This window comes from Mus caroli, chromosome 3, assembly GCF_900094665.2.
Source record: "Mus caroli chromosome 3, CAROLI_EIJ_v1.1, whole genome shotgun sequence".
Classification (NCBI taxonomy): Eukaryota; Metazoa; Chordata; class Mammalia; order Rodentia; family Muridae; genus Mus; species Mus caroli.
Window position 1 is genome coordinate 147,993,735 of NC_034572.1, and position 23,660 is coordinate 148,017,394.

At 41.7% G+C, this 23,660-nt stretch overlaps 1 protein-coding gene across 1 annotated transcript in view; it reads right to left on the reverse strand.

The window, feature by feature from the left end:
- Tnni3k (TNNI3 interacting kinase) overlaps positions 1–23,660 on the reverse strand; it is a 259,531-nt gene that overhangs the window by 228,723 nt on the left and 7,148 nt on the right. The window contains 3 exon segments of the mRNA XM_021157700.2: positions 8,018–8,128; positions 14,877–14,974; positions 15,986–16,071. Of these exon segments, the coding sequence (XP_021013359.1) occupies positions 8,018–8,128; positions 14,877–14,974; positions 15,986–16,071 (295 nt within the window).

Sequence of the window (23,660 nt, forward strand, 5' to 3'; positions counted from 1 at the left end):
TTTTTTTTGCTTTTCAAGACAGGGTTTCTCTGTATAGCCCTGGCTGTCCTGAAACTCACTTTGTAGACCAAGGTTGGCCTTGAACTCAGCAATCCACCTGCCTCTGCCTCCCAAGTGCTGGGATTAAAGGCATGTGCCACCACCGCCTGGCTTAGGGTATATTTCTTAATCTGAAAAATTTTGTGAGAGAATTGCCAGTCGATAACAGCACTCCATGAAATAACAATATCTGGGAATATCCTGACATCTGTGTAAGAAATACTGATGACTTAAACTCCTCTCATATGCCCCATGTAAGACAGAGGTTGGTATTTGAGATGCGTGCTTGCTGTGGGATGAACCATGGTTACCTCAAACTTGTTTCTTGAAGCATTTGCCTCTGGTACTTTAAAATGTAACTGAATTTAAAACTGTACATTAAGCACATAATTGTGCCTAAATGTGATTATTAGTGAGATTTAATTGTTAGGTGAGCTTTAATCCACTGATTATTGTTCTTAGAAGATGAGGCAACAGAGACAGAAGTCACAGAGGCAATTGCACAGAGGTGTGACCATAACCACAGTGAGAAAGTCCCTCCTGCAAATCAAGCAATAGGTCCTTGAATACACCAACTTTCTAATGCTGTGGTTTGGCGACTAGAGGTCTCCTTTCCAACTGTTCATTCGGTCAGATGTTTATTTTACATTTTATTGATCCTAATAAATTCTAGGGCAGTGTCTCATGAATTTGAATGTTCTGGGAGTGCCCAGTCTGGGAGGATCAGTAGGACAAATTGACTGCTGAGAGGCATAGACTGCTTCTAGAGGGCAAATCATGTTCTGAAATTAGATTGTGAAGATGTCTGACCAGCTCTGTGACCATGCTAAAGCAACAATGGCTTGTGTACTGTGTTTTCTCACAATAGACTTGTTAGATCTGTAATGCAGAGTCAGAGATGTATCACAGCCTTGGAGAAGCACCAGGATGCCATTGTACCTTTTTTGTGAAGATGCCGACCTGCACACTGTTTTCCTGACATGGTAAACCTCCATTTATCATGCTTCAGGCTTCCATTCTTATCAAGTGAGAAGACAGAAACATATTTGGACTGAGAAAAGGACACCTGCCTCCTTGAGAGCACAGCTTTCCCATTTACTAATTTTATCATCTCAGATGACTTTGCTGGATTCCTCTGTGTTTTGGCCTTCTTTGTTTGTTTTGCCTGACAAAGGAAGAGGAAGAGGAGTGGGGAGGAGGAGGAAGAGGAGGAGGAGGAGGACTGAAGGAGACTTAAGTCTATATACTTGGGACAAGGTTATTGAAAGGTCTTGGGTTGAGATTCAAGGGAACATTGAGGCAGAATGTCCTTTAAAGTAAAAGGTTTTGAGATGTAATTGGTTGTTGTTAATGCTGTGTTAACAGAGCATCCTGGGGGCTCAGAAGAGAGGTCAGTGTTATGAGGTGAAGTTGGGGTCCAGAAGGAGGAGGTTCCTTCTTATAGGCCCCAGAAGGAGGAGGTTCCACAGTATTGTTTGTAGTCAACCTTTCTCTCATTCCTGGGTGGCAGGTGAGTCTGGGAGCTTCCTTGCAGCAAGTGAACATGCAGGTGGTCACTGCTCTCCTGGACTGTGAGGCTTGTAGAAGAGAGGCTACTGAAGAGGCCCATCAGCCTCTAGTTCAAACCTGACAAGCATCACCTCAGTGTGTAAATTCTTAATTGTTTTGTTTTGTTGTGATTTGTTTGGATTTCAAATAAAGTTCACAAGATACTGGAGGCATCTATGGTTCTACTACGTTATTAATTCATCAGAGAAAAGAAGAGAGCATATGAGCAAGATAGAGAGGCAGACACACATTGTAATTTAAGCATTCTCTTGTCTGTGCCTCTGGGGAGAAAACTAAAGCCATTACAAAGGAAATAATGTGGTGAGCCTTGCAAGCTTTTTTGGTAAACAGAACTCTCTACTGAAACACTGAGATGATTTAGTTAAGAATAGATTGAAAAACCATCAACTGCATTTCAGTGAAAACAGAAATAAATTCCAAAATAACTGGAAGCGATTCTGAGCCATGCTTGGGTAAGTGTTTACAAGCTGAACGGGGAATCAGCAGGGCAGAATACCTTCAGTGTTGCCTCACCTGCCCATACTCTCTCAGTATGTATACCTATCCCCTCTCCACATTGCATAGGCATCCTGGCTGCTATCTGCTTTTCCTTTGCTACTGCAAAGGAACCTACAAATGCTGATGGTGTACTGGCAGCTGCAGAATGAACTGTGGGGAAACAGGTTTGGCAGTGTTCCACAGATCTACGTATTTAGGCACAGAGCAGCCGATGTGTTTGGTGCGTGTCTGTGTGTCTGTGTATCTGTTTGTCTGTGTGCCATATATATGTGTGCATCTGCGTGTGTTCTATGTTTATCCGTGTGTCTCTATGTGTATTCATGTGTGTTTTTGTGTATGTGAGCATGTGTCTGTATGTGTCTGTTATGTGTCTGTATCTGTATATCTGTGGGTGTGTGTCTGTCTGTCTGTATGTCTCTGTGTAGCTCTGAGTGTACATTTGTATATATGTGTGCATCTGTGTGTACTATGTTTATCTGTTGTATCTTTGTGTGTATCCATGTGTATTTCTGCATATGTGTGCATGTGTCTGTGTGTCTGTATCTGTGTGCATCTGTGACTAGGACTGTGTCTGTGTGTCTGTGTACATCTTTGTCTGTGACTCTCTGTGTGTCTGTGTCCATATGCATCTGTGTCTGTGTGTATCCCTGTGTGTGTCTGTGTCTGTTTATGTGTATATTATTTCTCACTAGGTCCTCGCCCTCAGACAGTAAAGACCAAGGGAAGTTCTCTGAGTCAGTCAATGATGCTTTACTAGCTCAGGTAGTGACTCCTATACTGTATTTGTGGTTGTCTGAATTGTTTGTGTATTGTGAAGATAAGCCCTGCTTTAGTCTGAGTCATTATGAAATACCATGTCATTATTTATGAAATTGTGGCTTTGACATTGGGTGTTGTGAATTAAAATTTCTGAAAGAAAAAGCTATGTTTGACTGTCTCCAAAAACTCCTGGAAAACGTCTGTGTCTACAGTTATTAATGGAACAACTGTGGAGAGATTTAAATTCTGTAGGTTCAGAGAAATTACCATATCTTGGGCTAGTTTTAGCCTTCTGGAATAACCATTGCTTGCCCCATTCTCTCTATGGACTAACGTCTTCTAAAAACCTCTTAGTTCAGTGGTTTTCAACCTTCCTAATGCTGTGACCCTTTAATACTGCTCCTCATATTGTGGTGACCCCAACCATAAATTATTCTTGTTGCTTCTTTGTAACTATAATTTTGCTCCTGTTATGAGTCATAATGTAAATATCTTTGTTTTACAATGGTCTTAAGTACCTCTATGAAAGGGTTGTTCAATCCACAAAGGAGTCACAACCCATAGGTTCAGAAATGCTGTCTTAGAAGCTATTAACTTAGTAGAGTCCTAAGAGTGTCATCAGATAGCATCCCAGGGCTGTAGAATAGCTCCCACAATCTCAGTGCATGTGCTTCTTTGGTATACCCATAATTGTGTTTAAAAATTGCCTTTCTTTGTTCTCTAAAACTATGAAAACTTCATGTAACTGTTTCTTTATTGGAATGTCGGATTTGGGGTAACCTACATCTCTGTTTGTGGGCCATGGTCATTCAAAATGGCTCCAGAATAAATTATTTTCCTTAATATTAGATTAGAGCTGTTGTTGAATTAGGGAAGGCTGAAAGAAGCTAACAAGAAGGGCAATCCTGTAGGAGGAACAGCACTTTAAATTAATCTGGACCCCTGAGATCTCTCAAACACTGGACCACCAAACAGACAGCATACACCAGCTGATAGGAGGCCCCCAACACACATACACTAGGGGACTTCCGGGTCTGTGTTCATTCAGAGATGATGTGCCTAACCCTCAAGAGACTGAAGTCCCCAGGGAGTTTAGAGGTCAGGCAGGATAGGGGGTTGGAACATCTATGTGGAGACAGGGGGATTGGGGAGGAGGTATGGGATGTGGAACAGTTGGAGGGTGGATGGGGGAAATAAAATATGGAGTATAAAAATAAAGTAATTAATTAATTTTTTAAAACGTATACAAAAAAAAAAAAGATTAGAGCTGTGGTTTAACAGTGACCAGGGTAGAGTCTCATATGATAAATTTCCTCGTTATCTGAATGCCCTACATAGTGGCTATAAGTCAACTTTCTAATCCTTAGTCTCTTCACTGTAGAAAGTGGGCTTAACATTAGTTATTCAGAGAGGAGAGCAAACAGTACATTATGTCAACAACAGAGGAAGAGCGAGCCTAAGCATCTCCAGTGTTCCATGGTCAAGAGATTGTATGATATATGTGTATATGTGTACCCAAAGAGAAAGGGTTCAATGCATGTTTATTGATTGTTTGGGCCTTTTACAAATCAATGTATGCATATGAGTTGATAGATAGATAAATCAGAGAAATATTGGATCCAAATACAGCCTATGTTTTCCTCCTTCTTACAGCCTAGTAAATTCTCATCTGAGCCTCTGCTTCCATTCTGCATACCTTGAACCTGTAGCCCGAGTGATCTTCCATTATTGAAGTAGACAGCTGCCTACACCAATGGAAATTTCATTGTAAAATTGTTTAACAGAATTTATGATTGCAGAAGGACAAACACACTAGAGACACTAACGGAGGGTTTGGATTTGGTGTGTGGAGACCTGTTGAAGAAGTCAGCATCATGCACTGTTTCACAGAAGATGTGGGTGACAAAGGCCTTCACTTCTATCACAAGGCAGCTCCCCCTCACTCCCTGGCATTGCCCTGCCTGTACCACCAGAGTTAAATAAAGCAGTGGGTATGCACCTGCACTTGGCTTAGTTAAGGAAAGTTTACATGCTTCCCTATGGCACTCAGCAGCATTCCATGCCCAAAGCTTCACCCCATTGGCTTTCCTAGGTGCTGGGACAGCACTCTCTTCTTGCTTTCTCCCACAGCAGGGACCCTTATTAATCTTTCCTCTTATTCAGTTGTCCTCTCTGAGTTAATTCTTTCCTTTCAGCCCTCCAGCATAATCCAACTCCCTGCCATTGTTATGATCTCAACTTCCATTCCTGCACCCACAGGTTAAAAACCATACAGTGGATGCAATACAGTGTTCTCCATTAGTTCATTGGCAGCTGTAAACAGTAGTCTCCCTGATTCACTGAATGTGAGTTCTGTGATTCCCATCAGCAGTACTGAAGTTGATACACATTGCTTTCCTAGATGCCCGTGCCTATGATGAAGTTTGCTTTACTTTATAAGCTAAGCTCAGTGCATAGATAGAGAATAAGATAGATCAGTTACAACAACATGATGTAATAAACTTAGTCTAACCTTGAGAATCATTTCTAGAATTTCCCATATAATGCTTCCAAACCAAAGCTGATTTTTTGCTAACTAATGCCTTAGGAAGGGAAACCACACTTTAGAAGAGGCTGCTCCATGGACGCTGCAGAATTCCACTGGAAACTGGCTGGAGTAGCGGCCTCTTTCCCATTCAGACTGAGAACAGAATATATTGAATATATTCACTGCAACTGTTAGTTCTGAAGCAAATGAGCCATGAAACTTTACATTTTTAAAATGTATACCTTTTATTTTTATTCATGTGTGTCTGTGTATGTGGTACATGTGTCCAGTGGCCTGGAGCTGGAGTTGCAGATGGTGGTTGTGAGCTGTCTGGTGTGGCTGCTGAGAATAAAACTCAGCTCTCAGTGCTTAGCTGCTGAGCCATTTCTTCATCTCAAACATCTACAATTAATATAGTGATTTAGGTTGATTTTTTTTGTTTTTGTGTTTTGTTTTTGCTTTTGGGGGGGGGCAGACAGCATTTCACCGCATTACTTTTCTTATCTGACCAATAACTTAATTAGTATGCTATGTAAGAAGAGAACAAGGATGCTGAGACCAAACCCATTTCATGTTCAGCTGGTACTGGCTATGGAGTCGTTAAGCTGGGTAGGGAGGGAAATTGGGTGGCACACTAAGAAATTAGTACTAGTAGAGACCTACCTGAATTGTTTCAGTAGAGTTTGCCCTGAGCAGGTGAAATCAATGATCTATCTGTCTCTAATTCACAGCCCAAGAAAACAGGGCCATCGGAAGAAGTTGAAGAGACTAGCCTGCTAAACATCACTTGCATATACATCAGCTCACTAAAGATTGAACATTCTTCAGAGGAGTGCAGCAGCCATTCACCAGTTCTTCTACTAGGATTTCTTAATGTTTATGGTTCTAGTTGAGATTTTATACTTTCAATAGGAAAGAAGAAAACCCTTTTTATGTTGTTTTACTGAGATTTTTGTCTTTCCCCATAAACAGTGCAAACTGATGCTATACATTTACAACAATGTCTCTGGATATCTATATTAATTTTGTAGTGAGTAAAATTTTGTAGTAATGAGAAACAATGAAATAAAGGAAAACCTTTTGTTCTCAACGTGATACTGTTACCAGTAAGGACCTGAGGAGTGGCATCATTAGGAAACATAGCTCAAATGTATCTCATAGATTTTACAGATGGCTTTATTTGTGTCTCTGTTCACATTTGTTTGAGAGATTGTGTATTGATGAGGAAAGGTACACTTGGATTCTGGATATGAAAAATTTCAAAAATAACTATTTAATGAGGAGGTGGAAAGCTGCTCCTTATTACTCTAATGCGTTTCGTAAGCGGGTGCGTCTTAGTAGAATATGAAAGTGGTGGGACTTTGAATCCGATGACCAGAATTCCAGACAGAATCTGTAATCAACAGCTCTGTAACTGTAAGAAAGTTTCTCTCAGGAGACCTGGTGTGCTACCTAATTTAGCAGGGACAATAAAAACCACTCAAGTTAGCCACATGTTTTCACAGTGGTCTGTTTAAAATGTAATACTTGATAATATTTGATAAAGTCAGGACATGATCAAGTACATTCTCAGGACTTTATCTTGCTGATGATGCATCCAGCATCCGCACCCACCCGCTACTGCCTGTGATTACTGTAGCTCCCATGGTGTCTGGGCCTTTGTGAGCTCTAGGTCTCCATCCTGTATGATTCTGCTCTCAGATCTGTCTCACTTCACTCAGGCCATGGTGTGAGCTCTAGGTCTCCATCCTGTGAGCTTCCGCTCTCAGATCTGTCTTACTTCACTTAGGCCTTGGTTCAGGATCATGGTCCTTCAGAGGCTCTGACTTAGAGCTCACGTAAGTGATACCCACTTCTCCATAGTTGTACTTATTCCAGTGCTCTATCGTACTCACTGGCAACACAGATTCTTTTCTTCATTGTCCGACTCTTGTTTGTAACTGTGCTCCACAGAAACAGAGATGTTGTCTATTGTCTTGGCCCTGCCATCCCAGCACTCAGAATAGTGTATGAAGTATATTTGTACTTAGTAAATGTTTTTTTTCAAGTGATATGTAAATGGAAAGACTAGAGAACAGACTTGCATCTCTTCTCACTCTGTAGGAAGCAACCTTCAGAGTGTTTTGTGTGGAAACTTTAATTAAACACTGTAATAAACCTATAGTTATTTTATAACAGTTGAAGCCAGAATCTTGCATGTGTCAGGCAATAATCTACCACTGAGTTACAGTCTAATCCTTCTATTACTGTTTTCCAAATAAAGAAAGCAGGGCATGAGAGTCAGTAACTTCTTCAAAGAAAGAAGAGAAAGCTGTGGCAGCCACACTGCCTGAATGAAAAGCATTTGCTCTCAATAACAGCACAGCACCTCTTATATCCAGACATTTTTATATTAATTGATGCTTCAGTGCATTGTTACATAATGCATGGAACTCAGTATAAAATCACTTACATATAAAATCATTTGCATAGCAAATTTTACTGTCAGAGTAAATGAGTGTGTCCAGCAATTAGAAAAACAGAATCAGTTCTAGGATCTGAAAATCCAGTGTCTCACACAATAGCATTCAATTAGAAAAGGCGGGTAACATTTTTTTCTTCTGACTTGAGGGAAGCAAGACTCACCTCTGGGTGCCCAGCTATTGCAGCGATGTGGAGGGCTGTGAGGCCGCCATATCCTGCTTGCTGAACATCTGCTCCGCTATGCAACAGTGAAGTGATAAGTTCCAGGCTATCCTGTAATGAGATACAACGTGAGTGTTTTTTTCCACTCACAGCAGATGGTGAGGCTGTGCACAGGATGCTGTTGATTTCCTGGTTATATGAGGCTTGGGTGTTCAAAGAAAGTCTTAAGTTCGACTTCTGAGAAAAGCTTGCATCAGCAAGCAGTACAGCTCAGGTGGCTGAGACATCGGATCAAATGGTAGAATGGAGTAGCACCCATCGGCCCTTGCCACATAACCAGGAAAGGTAGAAAGAGTACTTATCCATGGCAAGGTCACTCAACAGTATCAACCTTCCAAGTGTAAAGCCTGCGAACATGACTTCTTTTTTTTGTAAATATTATTTATTTATTATTATTTATATGAGTACCCCATAGCCATCTTCAGACACACACCAGAAGAGAGCATCAGATCCCATGAAAGATGGTTGTGAGCCACCATCTGGTTGCTGGGAATTGAACTCAGGACCTCTGGAAGTGCAGTCAGTACTCTTAACCTCTGAGCCAACTCTCCAGCCCAAACATGACTTCTTAATAACTAACATCAACCCCAAGGAGGTCAAGAGCTTCCAGGAAGAGTGTAAAATGGAAGTATCTTTTTCTCTTGAGAATGGAGATGAATGATTTCTCCTAAGATGAAAATATAATGAACACAGAATAGACCACAACTCACTGGACTTCTGTGGTAATTATATAATTCTTCTTTCTAATACAATGGCATTATGGGATATACACATAACTCAGCATTGTCTAACATGGTTCAGAACATGAACGGGTGATGTGATAGCTTGTGTACTCACAAACCCCCAGATATTGGTAGAAACATAAAGTTCTCTCTGCTTCACCCTCTATTAAAAACTTAAAGAAGGTCTGGCGGTGCATGCGTGTAATGCCAGAAGTTAGAAGGCTGAGGCCAGTCTCTGTCTCAATAAATAAATGAGTCATAAATAAATAAATAAATACTTAATCTCAGTGTCTATAATACTTGGTGTATGGATACATGAAGTGTGAGGAAAGAGGAATCTTTGTAAGATTGATCACCTATGAACTAAAACATGTAATTTCAAAACTCAATAATATAAATAAAATTCCACTGCTTACTAATTAAGTGAATTTTTTAACATCATCATATATACATATGAAGGTTTAGAAAAAGTAACTTAAGAGTTTAAAACTTAGGCAAAGATCTTCAGAATCATGCAGTGAATCTTTCCTTCTATCCACCTGATCTACCAAGAAAGTTAAATACCATGGAGAGTCCAGCATAGTCTTCCGATTTGCTTTTCTGTTGTCATGACCAAAATAACTGGGGAGGAGGGAGTTTGTTTCATTTTGTTCTTCCGAGTCACAGTCAGTCTTTGAGGGAACCCACACAGGAACTCGAGGCAGGGACCTGGGAGCAGGAACCATGACCAAATGTTGCTTGTAACTCACTCAGCTATCTTCCTTATACTCCCTCAGACCAACTGCCCAACAATGGGCTAGGCCTTCTCACATCAATCACCAATCAAGACAATTCCTCAAAGACACAGCTGCAGGCCAATCCAATGAAAGCAATTCTCTAGCGGTGGTTCCCTCTATCCAAATGACCTTAAATTGTGTTAATTAGACAAAAAACCAACTGGGACACATTAACTCTTTCTTTGTCACCCCCACCCCAACCAACCAACCAACCAACTAACAAACCAACCACCTCTCTCTTTCTCCACTCAGAAGATACCACACCTGGATCAAGTGTAAGCTAATTTCCTATCACGTGCCTTCACTTACTGATCACTAATCTTCTGGGATATGCTATAGTGCTGAAGAGGGCCAGTCAGCACTCTGCCATGGTTCAGTCTGCTCTGCGCAGCCTAGTGCAGGTCTGATCAGGTCTATACGATGATCTATCTCCTCCTAATCCTGGTTCTGCCTTTTACCTCAGAAGTTGTCACTTGAATTTTCCTGAAGCTTTCCATCCTCAGACTCTGCTTCTCAACGATCCCCGTGGGCATTCTGGATCATAAAGTGAGCCTCCTTCATAAGTTTAGATTGAGCCAGGGCTGGGAGTTGAACTTAGGTCTACCAGCTGTGAACAATATGATTTTCTTAACAAACCAAGCTACCCCTAGTTCCTGAGTCCCAACTCCTTCTTATGTTGTGGTGGACTGTAATGAGACTTGCATAAAAAGATATCTGAACTGGGGCTGAACAGGGAAGTGTTCCCTTCACTGAAGCACCAAGTCTCAGTGTGGGTCCCATCATTATTTGCCTTATTATCTAACTTTCATTTATTTATCATTTATCTTGTTCCTTAACCATGGAAACTGTGAGCCCTTAGATGGAAAAAGTCTGGAAATGAACTGAGCATTCATATCGTGATCATGGAAGACTGCTTTGGAGGCTCAGCTAACTCAGGCTTGGAAAAGAAGGTACTCCAGGAAGTAAAGCTGTCTGATATAAGGACTGAGAGATGATGCTGTTTGTAAATTAATTATTATATCAATTTATGAGCATAAATGTTTAATTAACACAAGGGCCTATTATTAACACTGTTTTCAAAAGTCATCATTACTTGGAAATTTTGGTTTAAAATGTCTCCTCCCAAATGGGATTTTTTTTTTCTTAGATTCTTTTTTCCTCCTTCTTTAAAGAATCTTTTATTACTTTCTTGACAAATTCCCATTTGGGAAAAATGCAATCCTTAGTCAAGTCATTTGTACAAATAGAAAGACAACTTGGATTAAAAAATCAATTTAAGTTAATGAATCTTTTAATCTCTCCTCTAAATCATTGGGTCTTAATTCTCATCTTGGGATTGTACTGTGCTTTTCGTTGTCAAAACTGGTAATGAGGGCAGTGACTAGGTCCGTATTCAGAAAGGAAGATGGGACTGCCCCAGAATGCTTGACCATGCACAGAATACAGCTTCACCACAGGCCTGGTTAATCCACAGTGCCAATGGATTTAATGCTAAATAGTTCCGGTATGAGAACAGCCTTTGGAAACTGTGGGGCACTTGCTCTGGAGTCTGTATCCAGGATGATGAAACAAAACTCTCAAGCTGTTAATCAACTGTATATGCTGAGGAGGCAGAAAGGATTGGGCTGGGAAATGTAGCAGTCACCAAGCTCACGACCCACAGAGGAAGCCCTCGGAGCTCACGACCCACAGAGGAAGCCTTGGAGTTCATCACCCACAGAGGAAGCCTCGGAGTTTACGACCCACAGAGGAAGCCCTCAGAGCTCATCACCCACAGAGGAAGCCTCGGAGTTTACGACCCACAGAGGAAGTCTTGGAGCTCACGACCAGCAGAGGAAGCCTCGGAGATCATCATCACCCACAGAGGAAGTCTTGGAGCTCACGACCCACAGAGGAAGCCTCAGAGGTCTCTATAAGATCTGGTTTTGTAGAAAAGACACAGGGCCATCCCTCCATCTCCTTCTACTTTGTAGCAAACATGTATATTTATTATATACACATAATATGTATGTATTACATAATAAATATGTAACATATGATTTGAGATGAGATCTTAGGAGAAATGTACAGAATGGAATTAATAAATCACCTTTCTACATCAGCTTCCACAAAGACATGCCATGTAGGTAGGTGAATCATGAATTTCCTGTGCATTGCATGTGAGGCAGGTTTGGGGCTAAATTGGATGGATGGTCTACTTCAGTCTTCTGTTCATTTGAGCTCCCAGGTGACCTCTTCTGAACCGTATTAAGGCTCAGTGTTCCCCTCCAACATCCGAATATCATTTTAGAAGCATACAGTCTTGAAATATGAAGACTGGATAGGCAGAACTCTAGAGAAGGATTCAGGGAACAAGCTTCAGTTCCCTTTTAGAGCTTTGCACACAAAGACTCCCAATTCAGCTAACCGAGCCAAAGTAATGCTTTTAAACAAACAAACAAACAAACAAACAAACAAACAAACAAAACGACCAAGTTTCAAGGAATCCAAGCTTACAAAATGACAAAGGCTTAATGGCTTTGTTTGTGTTTCTTTGTGAGACAGGATCTGTCTCCATGTCATACTTCCAGTTGCCAGTAGGAGGAGAGAGCAGGGGCACACTGCTGCTTTCCCTTATCCTAAGTGTTTTGCAAGTCAAATTTGCAATCAAGCCATATCTGAAGTCAATTTGTCAAATATTTGCATATGGATGTATTTCCAAAGAGCATATTTTCTATGGTATCAACTGGTTGTTTCGCTCAATGCGTGTGTGAGCAAATACTTGCATAAGAGAATTTTACTCTTAATAAAGCGTGAGCAGAAATCTATGTATAAACTAAGACTTTTGATGTAATTCTCAACCCTTTTACTGTTACGAACCAAATGACAGACCCATTTTATTTTATTTTCTGTGTAAAATAGATGATATACAAATGTCTAAAAATTGTTTTTTTAAATTAAATTGCACAATAGTGGTTAATTTTATTAGCATTGTCCTTGTAATAGTTATTTTGCTACTAAAATCTCCCAAGTCACCTAACAAAGCAGATAATTATGTTTACTCCAGCTTTTCTTTTACGGGAGGAAGGGACACTAGGGATAAGCCTCAGCACCCTGGGCATGCATGCTCAGAAGTAGGGAGCTACGCCTACATTTCACCCCACCCCCCACCCCACTCCCCAACTCTGCTTTGGAGATGAGAAAACTGGGGGGCAGAGGGAAAGATCAGGTGGGGTTTTTTGAACATGTAGAGGTCGCCAGAAAGTCTTGAGAGTTCACAGATGAGCACCCCTAGTTTAGCTTCTGGGCCGCTGCTGGCACTCCTGAGGCCGAGCCACATCAAGATAATGAAATACTTGATAAGTCCCGGACTCTGGATGCTATTCACCCAGGACCCTTTCTTGATTCTATGTGGAGAAGGCTCAAAGGAAAATCCTCAGTTCTGATGTTGAGAGTTCACAGAGCAACGTGCAAAACACACAAATAACCCAGAAACTAGGAATGCTGCAATAAAAGATAATATAAAGTTTAAATTGGAATCCAAGATTGAGTGCAATAAAATCTGGGAGCTCGAGAGGGCTTAAGGAGGTTCAGTTTGTGTTGATTTAAACTATCTAATAACCGTGCGATGAGAAAAAGAACTAAAATATATGTTAGCAGGAAAATTAGGAAAACAGAGATATGTGGGAACGGGGTGAAGCAGTGCTCTTCTAACTGTTGCCTGAAAATACCTGCGTGGGAGTGCACATTTGCCTGTGCTGGCTAAATGTATACTTTCCTCTGACCCAGCTCATTGCAGACAGGTGTTAATCAGCTGATGTCGGCTCCTGGTAAGCACGTGGATTTTACCGGAGCTTTGTGTTTAAATGGCACTGGTGACTTTGCCTGCTTTTACATCTGTCAAGGACCAGGGTTTCTCTGGATGCTGTGAAGGGAGGTTTGTCTACTTTGTTTCCTAAGCACCTACCTTTCAACTGTTTTGAAGAAGGTGGCAGTCAGGGCCCTTTCCACAGCAGATGACACAAGAGACAGAGCAGAGATTCTAAGGACGGAGATGTAGTTTCCATGAACAGGGGTGGGTGCAACGCACTGCACAAATACCATGACGCCACAGCATTCAGAAAGCTCCTGTGTGGTGGTGTCACAGTGACTCTCAGCACGGGCGTCATGATAGGAAAGAACTCCAGACCGAGATGGAGTCCAGCGTCTCACAGAGCACCCCCACTGTCAAGCAGCACCTCTCTATCTTTTGCAGCTGCACTACTCCTCCTCCTCTACCTTTCAGGGTAAATGCTTGTCAGACAGTATCCCGAAGCTGCCGGTGTTTGAGTTTCACAGAATGAGTAGCAGATAGTAAAGAGAACTTAACACTGAGATGCCGGTTCTGAGCAAGCCATTGGCAATGACCAGGCACTGGCTGGCGATGCACAGAGCAGCTGTAAGATATCTGCAGGATAAACCGAGGGAAATAAAATCTGCATCATGAGCGATAGCAAGTTTTGCTTGTGGAGTCAGCATGATGTAGAAATGTCCCATGTGGAGTCCCAATGAAAATTGCTTGCCCATGTTAGTCTGTGCTAGGAACTGTCCTGACCACGATGAATGGAGTGGGAAGACCTGCCTGCCCACTGTGGGTGTCACCATTCCCTGTCATCAGAAGGAGATACTGAAATCGATCTGAGCACAAGCATGCTTTCTGTTCTTGACTGGGGAGGCAATGTAATCAGCTCCTTCAGGTTCCTGCCACCATAATCTCCCTGCAGTGGTGAACTGTAACCTGAATTTATGAGCCAAATACCCTTTCTCCCCTGTATTGCTTTTGTCGGAATATTTAATCACATCACTAGAAAGGAAAATAACACACTGGGAACGTGGCCCTCTCCCCACAGTGTAAACTTGTAAGGTGTCTGCAAGTACAGAGGGTCTTTGACAAGTCAACAGCTGCTTCTTTCCAGGCCTGCATACAGGGATGTAGTAAAACTGTCAGAGACTTACATGAGATGGAAAATAAGCCAATATTCAATGTACTAACATTTGAGTCTTATGGATTTCTTTAGTGACGAAGGAGATAATGCACAGTCAACATCTGAACTCAGTCAGAGTGGTTGGCTGCGGGAAAGTCACTGTGGTTAGAGTATCATATTATTTATATGTTATATGAATGTATGTGTATAACAGTCTTGAGAGTCACTTCTAACACCAAATATTCCAAAGTACCCATCTTTTTAAATACCAGTTCTGTGGGGTAGGGGTGGAGTAAAAATCAGGACAAATGTTGTCCTTGACCCTAACAAAGTATGTATAGGAATGAAGAGATCAGACCTTGTAAACAGCCAAGTGCAGAGCCGGAAAGCCGTTTCTTGTCAGTCTGGATGGACGGAGCCCTTTTAACATAAGGGCACGGATATGCGACTTGTTGCCTAGAAAGAAATATGAAGACTGATTGGTCGTTGCAGGGGCTATCTAAAGTATTTCATTATCTTCCTCTGATTTAAGGATAAATGCCTTTCGGACTTGTGAACAATGTCTGCCCACTACTCAAGCCCACATGGGATCCTACAGAGGATCAGCAGCAGTAAAACCCACTCCGATGAGGTGGCTCTGGAGGAGGCTGGGCAGCCAGCTCCCATTAGGAAGAAGGGGCTATGAAGCTGAGCCTGTTCCGAGAGGTCTGGAAAGTTGAGGCAGCGTTAGCCCATTGGTAACATCCACAAAGCTTTGCTCAGCTTGATCAGTGAATAAATACCAACTCCCCATTTGACAATTCATTAACTTTATTGAGCTGCTTCTGTATGCTGGGAGCTGTCATAAGTTGGGATCCCTTTGAAATCAAATGAAGTACAAGCAGAATGAAATTCTTGTTCACTTTGAGCAATCTTCCTTGTCAGATTCTATGTTTAACATTTTTTTTTTCTCTTTATATACACTTGTTTCTTAGAGGTAATCGACTGTCTGATCACATCAGGGAGTGCTCTCAAGATTCTTCCATTAAACTCTATTCCCAACTCACTGTATTAAAAAGCACTTGTTGATATCCAAGCTAACTGAGTTACTTGGTTTAGAAAAGAAAATAGAGCTGGGCATAGTGGCACACACCTTTAATCCCAGCACTCGGGAGGCAGAGGCAGGTGGATTTCTGAGTTCAAGGCCAGCCTGGTCTACAAAGGGAGATCCAGGATAGCCAGGGCTATACAGAGAAACCCTGTCTCGAAAAACCAAGAAAAAAAAAAAAAAGAAAGAAAATAAAATAAATAGAAATTCAGAGATACAGAGCAAGGATCTACCGGGGTCCACTCCTGTGAATGTGAGCAGACTCTTAGGAGCAAACCTAAGAGAAGTTGAGTCTGATAGGGTCTTCCTTCTGGCCACCAACATCTCATGTCCCTACCTCACAGGCATAACTCTGGCTTGAACAGGGTCCAGGCACTTACCGCCACAGACGCAGCAGAGGTGCAGCAGGGACAGGCCACGCTCTGTGCGGTAATTTAAACTGACTTCACTGAAGGCTTCCTCAGAGCTGAAAAAGCAGGGGGCAGGTGATCAGAAATTCACCTCTTACTGTGTTGCCTTTGTTTGAGAAGCAGTTGCTGTTCTATAAATTCAGAACTTCATTTTGCTCTATGTCTTTGCTCCTGGAAGAAGCATTTTTGAATCCTCCATGTGGAGAAGTAAAATTTGGTGAAGATAATATTAATAGTTGAATGACTCAAGTTACAGTAAAGATTCGAACATGCACTGTTTTTCAATATAATTTAAATAAGTATAAAATCTAGTTTTTATAATATATAATTACATAATACATATTATATATAATATGTTATCATTATAATATATAATTAAATAAATATATAATCTAGGTTTTGTCCAAACCCCTTATAAAGAAAATAAATAACTAAAGGTCAAATTATTTTAATTCACATTCAAACCTTTGTATTATATTCATAGACAAATTATGATATTCACAAAAGGAAGAAAAGAGGGAGGGCGGGGAGGAAGGAGGGAAGTTGGGAGATACAGGGAAAGGGGGCATTGTGTTGTGTTTGATAAGAGCGTGGAGAAAGGAATGTAACCCAAATGTATGACAATTCCTGCCTGAGGCCAGGATCCCTTGCACTCTGGCTGGGTCAGCTGCCTCAGATCACCAAAGATATGGCTGCTGGTGAGCAGAGGAATGGTGGCATTAATGAATTTCTTGCTTTTGTTCTATCAAAGCCTTTGCCCACAAGAGGGCCCTGGGAGCCACAGGCAGCCTTTCAACAGGAAGTTAGAACTAAATTTTTTGACCTCTTCAGGTCCTTGGCACTCCCAGGACATTATTCAGGAGAAAGGGGATCATGTCCTTGGCCTCCAGGTCAGCCTCAAGGGGTCTCCAGCCTATTCTAATCTCAGCAGCTCTGGAGGGATGTCTGGTCTCTGGTGTGGGGTGAATGGATCCCTTTCTCCTTTAAAGTACTTACACTTGAAAGGCTCAATAAATTCTGGCCATTTGCATCAAGGCTTCCAGTTAAGAACTTCAAAGGCTATTGGAATTTTGAAATAGAAAAAGTTCTATTCTCCAGGGTGCTGCTAAAAAGAGCAGGCTTCTAAATCCAGGGGCCTTGAGAGGCCCCAAGAAAGGCTTTAATTAGCAACTCTAAGCCCTGTGGTCTGTTTTCATAGACATAGGGATATTCTTCCCCTGAACAAAACAGGCTTAGCTGCCCACACTAGAAAAGCATTCAGACCACATACCTTTGTCCTCACTCAGAGGGAATGAGAGATAGTTTATTATGAGCCAAGTTGAACCTGCACAGGCTGGGGATGAAGGCTCAGGTCACTCTACATTCCATATTCCAAAGTGGAAGTCGTATGGGAACTTTCACAGTCTTACAACGAAACAAGTCACAGGTCAAATCATTTCATAAGATATTTAGTTTTACTTTTTAAAATTTGCGTTTTGTGTTTCCATGTTTGGGTATGAACACTTGAGCACAGAAACAGAGCTCAGATGCCCTGGACCTGTAGTTTCAGGTGGCCAAAGGCTGACTGATGAACTGAAAAGTGAATTTTGGTTCCTCAGTAAGAGCAATGTGTGCTGTTAAGCACTAAGCACCACACCACAAGTCATTTCATTTACAAACACCTTGGCAGGGACAGCAGGATACAGAGAGGTGGGGAAACCTGCCACAGGTGCCAGCTACGTCTGATGATATTCTGAGCTTTTGGATTGGTGGAAGCTACTGGTCAATTGAATTCACTGGAGCTGAAGGTGAGTAAAACAAGCTGGAAACAAGATTTAGTTTACCCCAAATTCCTTGCTACAACATGGTAGCGATTCAATAAAGGTTTGATAGGAAAAGAAGAAAAACTATAACTCAAGGCACTTTTCAAATACATTGACAGAAATAGTAGGTGGTAAAATACAGCACTAGGTGAGGGAGTTGCAGCATGGGTGATGGGTGGCTCACAGCATTAGATATGTGAGTTACACCATTACTGGTTGTGATACGTGGCTCACAGCATTAGATGGGTGGCTGACATGCCTGGGAGGGGTGGTAGGTGGGTTGCTCAGATGCTATCTGACAACATTCCTACTCCTTTCTTGGTTGGTAGGTTGGACACTAGAGATCTGTTCTTATGTCCCAGAAGATTTACCTAATGATCACAGAGATGTTTGGTCACATAAAGAAGAGGGCAATAAATGGCTTTTTAATGGAACTAAAGATGCTCCAAAGTAATTTTTCTCTGGGCTTAAAACATTCCAACTTCTCCATCTCACTGAGGATCTAGTCAGCAGATGTTTCAGTGAGTGGTGCAGTACTTCCTGAACTTTTGCTCACAGAAGCCAGAGGACAACATGAAGCCACAAGTCCCTATTTAACAGCTTGTGGGTCCCATGGATGGAGGCAGAGTGTCAAGCTTGGTGGTAAGCACTGACAATACCCTCTAGCCATTTTTCCAGGACTATTGATCATCTACAACCTTAACAATATAAAATGGAAGTTAACTTTTACCTACATACTCCAAAGCTGGCTCTTCTCTCAGTATTCTCACTTAAGTTAAGCTCAGGTGGTTAGGTCAAAAGAAATCCCATCCCTTGCTGTTCCTGGAGTTCATGTCAGTTATGTAGTTCTGTCCATTAACAGAGGCCCCCTTCAGCCACCCAACAGCACTATTCATGCCCTATGATGTCATTTTCAGGGTAAATGATACTTAAGAAAGCCTGTCTTCTCAGCCCAGAGGAACACTTTCTACCAGGAACTGGACACATTTCCTGCATACTTTTTGAGGACAGAGAATCCAGTCTTCCTTGTTTGCAAAGCAAGGACTTGTGCAATGTAAAGTCTTGAGCAGATTGTAACCTGAAGTCCTGCCTTCCTAAGACATGCCTTCCGAAGAGACCGCAAGGCCCAGTGACTAATACAGCTCAATGACTGGGGAGAGTTGGAACTTTGTTATCCTGGGTTATATTCAGCTTCTTTAGTGGCCACTTAAAGCTTCCTTTGGTGTCTGACCTAATATCCTTGACTCAGGCAAGACCTTGCTGCATTATACTGCTTAGAAGCCAGCCCCAGGCAGAATGTGTTAAGTTTACATAGTTTCTGAGAATCTTTGTGTGTCTCTTCTTTTGCTAATTTTAAACACTTCCATTTCACTTGCATTGTGTCCTGGTTAGATACTTTTGTTAGACTGATACAAGAGTTATTTTGGGAAAAGAAATGCCAGCTGAGAAATGATTCTCTCAAATTGTCTGTGGGCAGGGATGTAGGGCATTTTCTTGATTAATGATGGATATGGGAGCACCTAACACAATGTGGGTGGTGCCACTTGTGTACAGGTGGTCTTGAGTTATATAAGAAAGCAAGCTGATCAAGCCAGAATGAGCAAAGCAGTAAGCAGCACTCTTCCATGGGTTCTGCTTCAGTTCCTGCCTCCAGGTTCCTGCTTTGAGTTCCAACCTTGGTCTTGATCTGCCATCAAGGATATTTAAGGCAAATAAACTCTTTATTCTCCAAATCCCTTTTGGCCAGTGTTTATCACAACAATAGAAACACCCTTTAAGATGCTTTCTTTCTGTGTGTTTTTAAGTCAGGAGAAGTTTTAACAGGGTGCCAATGTTACTGGCAAGAGAACCTTAAAGTCAGCTTAAACTTTAATATGAAATTTGAAATGTTGCAAGGCTATTTCAGGTAAATTGTAATTTTCAAATGCCAGTGACTTATCAAACAAATTTTTCTGTCTCAGTTTTAGTCTATTTTGGCATGAAATAGACATATGTGAGCTGATAATGATGCTATTGAATTTTGAAAGTGATTGGGTACAAAGAGTTCAAGGGAATTTTTTTTTTTTCAGTGAGAAAGCACAGTGCAAGGAATTACAAGGGAGACGATGAGGTCAGTGGGAGGAAAGACACCTTCTATGCACCTCCTGAAAACCTCTCTGGGCCAGCCACACTCCTCTCACAGCTTTCAGAACCACTGCCAGTTGTGAAATTTAGCTGTTACATAAGTATTCTGAGCCTTGTAAGATGACCCTACTGAGGAAGAGTGAAAGACATCTCTTAAGGTTTTTCAGAATCCTTGGGGAGCCATGAATTCTTCCAAACATACCCAAAGTATTGTCTGAAATGTTTGGGTAGGGTTTGTGCCAATAATAAACAAAACAGAATCAAAACAAACACAAACACTGACTAAAACAGAGAGACTGGAAACCAAATTCATGATGATTCAGGTTTGCTTCTCAAGTTCTGTGCTTATTGACTGAGGCGACCTCCCTCTCTCTCCCTCTCCCCTCTGCCTCTCCCTCTCTTACTCCCACTCCCCTTCCCCATCCCCTTTCTGTCTCCCCTTCTTCTTCTCCTCTCCCTCCCCTCTCCTCCTCCTGCTCAGGGCTCTCTGCCCTCTCCACACCTTGTTATCTGTCATAGCTTGTTACTTCGAAGGTTCCCACTATTTCCTCCTCTTCCCCTCCTCCCTCTTTCTCCTTCCAGAAGACACTATCTCTAATATCCTCCTTCCTATCTTTCTCAAAAACAAAGCTAAGTAGTGAAGTTAAAATTAGCCTAAATCAATGCTTTATCAAAAATCATACTGTTAACGGCTGCTAGTAAGAGGCCTACAATGTCTAACCCATCGAAACCCCACAAAACGTTACACCAAGCTTACTATCTGAATTATCTAATGTTTACTTCCCACCACCTGTTATCTACAGCAGTAATGGCTTATGTTTAGAGTCAGCTTCAACCTTCTCTGAAATAGTCACAATCAACGAACACTTCTAAAACAGATAATAAGAGAAACAGAATAAAGGACCACTCAAGATGGGAATTCAGTTTCCATAAATAGAGGTGAGAGAAAGGAGTGAGTGAAATTAATTCTTATTGTAAGTATGGGGTTCCCACATAGAAGCTATACAGCAAACATGCTTGTGGCTATTCATTGGATACTTGTTGGAAATGATCAGGTTGGTAATTTCTGTTTCACTGCTCCATGAGACTCTGCAAAGCACTGTATGAGAAGGAATAGCCAGCCATGTGAAACACAATAAGAAGATAGTGTCTTAGTCAGGGCACTTATTGCTATGAAGAAATTCTTTAAGGAAACATTTAATTGGGAATTGTTTACAGTCAGGTTTTAGTTCGTTATAGTCATGGCAGGAAACATAGCATCTATGCAAGCAGACATGGTACTAGAGCGATAACTTAGAGTTCTGCATCTGTATTCTTGGCCAACAGGAAGAGTGAGTGATAGTGGGATTGGCTTGGGCATCTGAAACCTTCCTATTGAGCCTATTGGAGGGGGTGCATCCATTTTCAATCAAACCACCACATTCTACTCTCTGGGCCCCATAGATTTATGTCTATACCATAATACAAAACTGCATTAAGTTCAACTTTAAAAGTCCCCATCCAGTCTATTATAATCTCTACACTGTTTAAAGGTCCAAATGTCAAAGTTTCTTCTGAGACTCATGGCTCTCTCTTAAATCTGAACCCCTATGAAGGAAAATGAAGAAGTGGCTCGCATACTTCACATACAGTGGCACAGGATATGCATTCCCCTTCCAACAGGGAGGAAGGGAGCTCAGGGAGAAAATTCCAAACCAAAGCAAGACAGACAGACAGCAGGGCAGAGACTGACAACCAGCAGGGCAGAGACTGACAACCAGCAGGGCAGAGGCCACACTCCTCATCTCCATGTGTGATGTCAAAGCACTGTTCAGATCTCTAACTCCTTTCACCTTTGTTGACTGCAACTCACTTCTTTCTCCTGGGTTGGTTCCACTCTCTGTTAGCAGCTTTCCTCAGCAGCTATCCCAGGACTCTGGCATCTCCAGGGTTTTGGGTCTCCAAGGCAATCCTGGTTTCTCTTTGACAGCTTTACACAATGGCCTCTCTAAGGACACCCCTGACACATGCCCTGCCCCAGCAGCTTTTCTTAGTCTTGGAAGAAGATTGCACAACTATTTTCTTGTATCCTGATTATAAAGATACAGCCACTTGTCTGGTGCTGCAAAGCTCTGGTGCCTGCTGAGGCTGGAATATGTCCTCCTTGTTCAAGTTCATTTTCATCATCTTCCTGTTTTAAATGATTTCCTTCATTGCCTAAACTTGTCTGTTCTTGAACTCATTCTATATGTCAGGCTGGCCTGGAACTTGGAGATTTGCCAGCATCTGCCTTCTGAGGATTGAAGGTATCTACCACCATGCATGTCCCTAAGTTTTTCTTTAATCAATTCCTTTGTACAAGTTGGAAGTTTAGCTAGTGGGGTGTTGGTATGAGGTCCACACTCCCTTTATTGCACTTAGCATTATGCTTTTTTTTTTTAATCTGTTTGCACTTCCTGGTGCCTCTTTTGCCCTCAATCTGTATGCTTCATTTTCTTACTTGCTCATCTGACACCTTTTCATTATTGATCTGCACAAGCTTGGCCACTAATAACCAAGCAACAGAGTCCGTACCAGACTGTCTGAAAATCTCCTCTGCCAAATCCATTAATCTATACTTTCTCAATTTGACCTCAGGAAGATGTTTTTGACAAAGAGAGTATAGCCACATTCTTTACCAAATGATCTCTAGGCTACATATTAATCTGCTTCTTTGTTGCCTCTTGAGCCAGGTCCCCACAGTACAAATCACCCTCAACACTGGAGCTGGGAGTCTTCCCAGCTCCTAGAGTACAACCACCAAGCCCTACTTTAGGTGTCCAATTGCTTTTCTAGTCCAATGTTCCAAAGAGTGAAATGGTATTACAGCCATACCCCAGTTCTGTCTTAGTTAGGATTTTTATTGCTGTGAAGAGAGTCCACAATCATGACATCTCTTATAAAGTAAAGCATTTAATTGGGGCTACCTTACAGTTCAGATGTTTAGTTCATTATCATGGCAGGAAGCATGGCAGCATCCAGGCAGACATGGAGCTGGAGAAGTAGCTCAGAGTTCTACATCTGGATTCTCAGGCATCAGGAAGAAAAAGACACGGGGCCTGGTTTGAGCATTTGAAATGTCAAAGCCCATCCTCAGTGACATACTACCTCCAACAAGGTCACAACTACTCCAAAGAGGCCACACCTCCTAATAGTGCCACTCTCTTTGAGCCTCTGGGGGCCATTTCCACTCAATCCACCACAGATCTTTTGCACAGTCATCTTCTCTCCTCTCTTCTTGCATTTTCTCTGCTTTTGAGAAGACGAATGAACTTTTATCTGCTCTGTTCAATAGTTTGTACATCAGGATACCATACTGGCCAACTTCTCAAACATTTCACTTTAATAATTTCCCACTTGTGGTTGTGTCAGATGTCCTCTGAGAGAACGAGGTCGTGGACGAGAAGTTTAATTGGATCACGTAGCAGCACACAGTTATGGCTAAAAGTTAAAGGCTAAGAAAAGAGTTCATTACGCTTCAAGGCAGAAAGTAACCTTTAGGTACAGAACGACCCGCTTTTAATAATTAAGGAAATAATTTACTATTAGAAAAGTATTCATGAGTGTGACTTCATCTTAATTAGGAATTTCATCCAGGACCCAGCAAGCACTATGAACTCATTAGAATGTATTGTTGGTGAGGGGCATAGCAGGTGATAAAAAATGCAAGAAGGAATTAGAGAATAAATTGAGTCCCAGGC